The sequence below is a fragment of the Suricata suricatta genome, chromosome 12, assembly GCF_006229205.1.
Source record: "Suricata suricatta isolate VVHF042 chromosome 12, meerkat_22Aug2017_6uvM2_HiC, whole genome shotgun sequence".
Classification (NCBI taxonomy): Eukaryota; Metazoa; Chordata; class Mammalia; order Carnivora; family Herpestidae; genus Suricata; species Suricata suricatta.
This window is the reverse complement of record NC_043711.1, coordinates 7874956-7880679: the sequence shown is the minus strand read 5'-3', so window position 1 is coordinate 7880679 and position 5724 is coordinate 7874956. Positions and strand designations below refer to the sequence as shown.

At 53.5% G+C, this 5724-nt stretch overlaps 1 protein-coding gene across 2 annotated transcripts in view; it reads right to left on the bottom strand.

The window, feature by feature from the left end:
* The window catches only part of LDLR (low density lipoprotein receptor), a 31764-nt gene that overhangs the window by 18805 nt on the left and 7235 nt on the right, over positions 1 to 5724 (bottom strand). For both annotated transcript variants that reach the window (XM_029917276.1, XM_029917277.1), the window contains exons 2-4: positions 4001 to 4123; positions 3444 to 3566; positions 1692 to 2078 (exon numbers count right to left, since the gene is read on the bottom strand). In XM_029917276.1, coding sequence (XP_029773136.1) covers positions 1692 to 2078; positions 3444 to 3566; positions 4001 to 4123 — 633 coding nt within the window. The remainder of the gene's footprint in view (positions 1 to 1691; positions 2079 to 3443; positions 3567 to 4000; positions 4124 to 5724) is intronic.

Below are 5724 nucleotides of genomic sequence, written 5' to 3'. Positions count from 1 at the left end.
ACCGGGTGTTACACGTCGGGGCCGAATCACTGGATTCTACTCCTGAAAGCATTATTGCACTAGACCTAGACGCTCTCTAGCTTGGATGTCAATTTCAAAATTGATTAATTTACGTAAGTAACTAAGTAAATAAATAAATAGGGGCGGCTGGGTGGCTCCGTTGGGTAAGCATCGCACTCTTGGTTTCCGCTCTGGTCACAATTTCCCAGTGCGTGAGATCAAGCCCCGTGTCGGGCTCTGCGCTGACAGTGAGGAACCTGCTTGGGATTCTCTCTTTCTCTCTCTCGCTCTGCCCCTCCCCCACTCTCTCTCTCTCTCAAAATAAATCAATAAAACTTAAAATAATTTTTAAAAATTTAAAGCAAAATTTAAAAGCCCAATGAGGGGCGCCTGGGTGGCTCCGTTGGTTAAGCGTCCGGCTTCGGCTCAGGTCAGATCTCACGTTCATGGGTTCGAGCCCCGCGTCAGGCTCTGTGCTGAGAGCTAGCTCAGAGCCTGGAGCCTGCTTCCGGTTCTGTGTCTCCTTCTCTGCCCCTCCCCCTCTCATGCTCTGTCTCTCTCTGTATCAAAAATAAATAAAAAACATTAAAAAAAAAAAAAGAAAAGCCCAATGACATCTCTGCAGAGATCATCACTAGGGAGAGGGCACTGAGCAAAGATACCAAAGAAACAGGCACAGGAACCCCGTTCTGGCCTCCCAGCAAATCTACCTCGCCAGCTTTGGGACGACCCCCCCCCACCCCCAGTTCAAGAAGCTCGGACACAGGACCCGGGCCACACCCCCTTCATCTACACGGTCTCCAGCACGGGAGCCGCTCACCACATGTGGCTACTGGACTTTCAATTCCTACACTTGATCTTAGCCAAAAGGCCGAGAAGCGATGAACTTTCAATTCCTTAAAGTGAAAGAAAACAAAAAAACTCCACTCTGGTCACACGGGCTCCACTGGGAGGCAAGCAAGGCTCTGGGCAGTGCCGCCTTGGGCCGTCCCCACCGTTGGAGAAAGTTCTATTGGGTGGTGCTGGACTCCCCCCGAAGCCTGCAGAGTCCTTGCCCCATTCTACGGGGGGAGGGGAACACAACGCAGTGAGGTGAGTCCCTGGCCAAGGGTCACACAGCTCGGGGGTCACCAGCCAGGCCTGGAGCCCAGGGTCCTTTCGGGGCCAAAATAATATACAAAATAATAACACACAGCTCGTTCCCCTTGTAGGAAAAAGAGCTTAATGATATAGATGTTAAAGACAGAGTCTCCTGGGCGCCTGGGGGGCTCAGTGGGCTGGGCGGCTGACTTTGGCTCAGGTCATGATCTCGTGCTTCGTGGGTTCGAGCCCCGCGTCGGGCTCTGTGCTGACAGCTAGCTCAGAGCCTGGAGCCTGCTTCGGATTCTGTATCTCCCTGTCTCTCTGCCCCTGCCCTGCTCATACTGTCTCTGTCTCTCAAAAATAAATAAAAAACATTAAAAACTTTTTTAAATAAAAAAAAATTAAAAGGAAAGACAGAGTCTCCTTTGAGGGATGCTCTCTCCTCCGTGTGATCAGTAACAGAGAAAGAAACCCCAACCGAGAGGGACTTTCTTGCTGTGTGACTGGAAACTGTAACCACCGCAAGGCCCTCCCGTCCCACACCCGGTGGGAGGGGGGCCAGGGCAGCTCGGGGACAGGTCAGGGGACCCCTCGGGCCGCGCCCCTACCGCAGTTCTCCTCGTCCGACTTGTCCCTGCAGTCGGGGCCGCCATCGCAGCGCCAGCTTGCGTGGACACACTCCCCGCTGCGGCAGTGGAACTCCAGGGCGGTGCACGGGTTGTCGTCGCCTTGGGGGGCAGACGCCGCGCGGCCCCCGCAGCGCTGCGGCCACTCGTCCGAGCCGTCCTTGCAGTCCGGGTCGCCGTCACACGCCCACAGCTCGGGGATGCAGGCCGAGTCGTTGCACTGGAAGCTGGCGGGGCCGCAGGTGGGCCTGGGGCAGGCCGCCTCGTCGGAGCCGTCTAAGCAGTCGCGGTCCGAGTCACAGACGAACTCCTGGGAGATGCACTTGCCGTCGTGGCAGCGGAACTCTTCCTGGGCACACGTCTTGGGCGCTGCGGGGGCGGGGGAGACAACCCGGTCACCAGAGCCTCACCTCCTCAGTAGCAGCCCACTCTACAGATGAGGACACTGAGGCCTGGAGGGGCCACACCTCAGTCTCATCCAGGTGGCCACTGAGGAGGGTCGGACCTGCATTTCTGAAGCAGATGTACGTGGGGGCGCCTGGCTGGCTGGGTCCAGACTCAAGAGCGTGGACTCAAGGACTCTCAGAGTCCTAAGTTCAAAAGCCCCACCCTGGGGGTAGAAATTACTTAAATAAAAAAAAATTTTTTTTAGATGTTTATTTTTGAGAGAGACAGAGCACGAACAGGGGAGGGGCTGAGAGAGTGGGAGACACGGAAGCTGAAGCAGGATCCAGACTCCAAGCTGTCAGCATAGAGCCCGACGTTGGGCTCGAACTCATAAACCGTGAGATTATGTCCTGATCTGAAGTTGGACACTCGACCCACTGAGGCATCCAGGCGCTCTAAAAATAAAATCTTTAATATCATGGATTTTCATAGCTTCTCGAATTGACGATCTGACACTATCTTCATTATTTACATTTTTCCCAGCTATTTTTCTCAGAGCCTTACTCCATTAAAAAAATTAACAACAGGGGCGCCTGGGTGGCTCAGTTGGTTGAGCGTCTGGCTTTGGCTCAGGTCGTGATCTCACGGTTCGTGGGTTCGAGCCCCACACCAGGCTCTGTGCTGACAGCTCGTTCAGAGCCTGGAACCTGCTTCAGATTCTGTGTCTCCCTCTCTGTCTCTCTGACCCACCCCTGCTCACGCTATCTCTGTCTCTCAAAAATAAATAAAAAATATTACAAAATTTAAAAAAAATTAACAACAAACAGGCATCTGGGTGGCTCAGTCGGTTAGACATCTGCCTCTTGATTTCGGCTCAGGTCATGACGTCAGGCTGAGCCACCCAGGCGCCCCCTAACTAACAAGAAAGAGGCAGGGCAGACGCCCAGCTCTCTGAAGTACGCCCCCCACTTGTTTCTTGGCAGGACCCTCAACTTGGTGAGGCTTTTTTACTTATTGTCAATGGTGAGCTGGGTGATCCCGACTCGGCCAGGGGGGACCTACTGTGCGCTCAGCCTCCCAGCGTGGCTGGCTGTGGTCACAGTGACTCAGGGGAGCCTGTGCCGTGTGGCTGGGGGCGACACCTGGTAAGGACAGCCTCACCAAGTGTGCCCAGGACCCTACGACGCGGCCCCATCACTATCCCCTGCAACGCCCCTTGGGCAAGGTGAGGTTCAAACGGTGTGACGAAGCTCCATAGGAGACCCCAAGAGATGGAGTCGGGGGAAGAGCAGCCAATCCGCAGCTCCGGCTGGGCCGGGGCGGGGTCTGGGGGGGGGACCCACTTACGACAGCTTTGCTCATCGGAGCCATTCTCGCAGTCCACCTGGCCGTCACATCTCCAGAACTGAGGGATGCAGCGGTTGACACGGCCCCCGCAGCTGAAGTCCCCCGACTTGCAGGTGACAGACACTGCGGGAGAAACGGGACGGAGCCTTCACTCTAGGGGAAGCCGGTCTGCCCTCACCAGCCCCCGCTTTGCAGAGGAAAAACACGTTTTCAGAAAGCGGGTGCCACGCCCACCTTTCTGGGTCCGAATGTAGGGCATTGTTAAAAATCATCAGATGTGGAGTGATGGAAAGGTTTGGAAGGAGACAGAGGTGGTGGTTTTACATAGCATTGTGATTGTATCTGGTCACTTTTAAATGGTTGATTTTATCTTATGTAAATTTCACCTTTTTTTTTTTTTTTTAAGTTGTTAGTGTTAAGTTCCAGAAATCTCTTTTCTCCCAAGTCCCAATTCATGGCTGAACACGTCCATCCATCTGTGGACCGATTGCCACCTTGTCTGTCACCCACTGCCATCGAACAGGGCAGGACGCGTGCCATTCACAAAGGGGACTCACTGCAGGTCTCCTGGGACTCGTCAGAGGCGTCCAGGCACTCGGCGCTCCCGTCACACACCCACTTGTAGGAGATGCACTTCCCATCTTGGCACTGGAACTCGTTTCGGCCACATTTGTCCCCCACTGAGAGAGAAGGGAGGGGAAAGGACCATTTGGTGCCAGAACCAGAAACTGACGACGCTGCCACGCCACCTGTGTATGTCTATTTCCTGCCAGTTGAAGAATGAAGCGGAAATAGCATCCGATCCTTTCCAGGAAATAGAGCACACACAACAAACTTCATAAACCAGAAGTGCAGCGGAGGATGCAAAGAGCAGATCTAGAGGGGCTCGCCGACGATGCGTAACACTTGACACAGCGGTACAAATCCAGTAAGGTAGGGGGGAAACCCTTCCCTGCCCACAAATAATGATTCAGCATATTACCAACCTGTGTTGGCAACAGTAATGAGGACAAGTGACACTGTGAAATCATTAAGCTGAAGGAAAAACGAGGGGCCTCTCTAGTAGCTAGGGAGGAAAGATAAGAGAAAATTCTGAGAAATCAGCATTATTTTTTAAAGTTTTTTAATGTTTTATTTATTTTTGAGACAGAGCATGAATAGGGGAGGGGCAGAGAGAGAGAGGGAGACACAGAATCCAAAGCAGGCTCCAGGCTCTGAGCTGTCAGCACAGAGCCCGATGCAGGGCTCGAACCCACAAACGGGAGATCATGACCTGAGCTGAAGTTGGAGGCTTAACCGACTGAGCCACCCAGGCGCCCCTTAAGGCTTATTTTTGAAAAAGAGCAAGGCAGACAGAGCATCCCACGCAGGCTTCCACACTGTCAGTGCAGAGCCCGATGCAGGGGTCAAACCCATGAGAGAGAGATTTTGTGAGAGATTTTGAGAGATCATGTGCCCACATGCAAGCAGGGAGTGGCAGAGAGAAAGAATCTCAAGCAGGCACGGATCTGTCAGCTCAGAGCCCGATGTGGGACTCAAACTGTGAGATCATGACCTGAGCCAAAACCAAGAGTTGGACGCTTAACCAACGCAGCCACCCAGGCGCCCCTCAGCTCAAGTCTTGCTCTCAGGGTTGTGAGTTTGCAGCCCAGAGTTGGGCTCCCATGCTAGGCGTGAAGCCTACCTAAACAATAATAATTGGGGTGCTTGGGCGGCTCAGTCGGTTGAACATCTGACTCTTGATTTCAGCTTAGGTTATGAACCCAGGTCTGGGGGACAGGGCTCCACATTGAGTGTGGAGCCTGCTTGGGATTTTTTTTTCTCTCCCTTTGTTCCCCAACCCCCCTCACATGCTCTCTAAATGAGTAAATAGGGGCGCCTGGGTGGCTCAGTCGGTTAAGCGTCCAGCTTTGGCTCAGGTCATGATCTCATGGTTTGTTGGTTCGAGCCCCGCGTCGGGCTCTGTGCTGACAGCTAGCTCAGAGCCTGGAGCCTGCTTCCGGTTCTGTGTCTCCCTCTCTCTCTCTGCCCCTCCCCTGCTCGTGCTGTCTCTCTCTGTCTCTCAAAAATAAATAAAAAACGTTAAAAAAAATAAGTAGGGGTGCCTGGGTGGCTCTATCAGTTAAGTCTCTGACTTCAGCTCAGGTCATGATCTCTCAGTTCATGGGTTCAAGCCCCGCATTGGGCTCTGTGCTGACAGCTCAGAGCCTGGAGCCTGCTTCGGATTCTGTGTCTCCCTCTCTTTCTGCTCCTTCCCCTGCTCATGCTCTGTCTCTGTCTC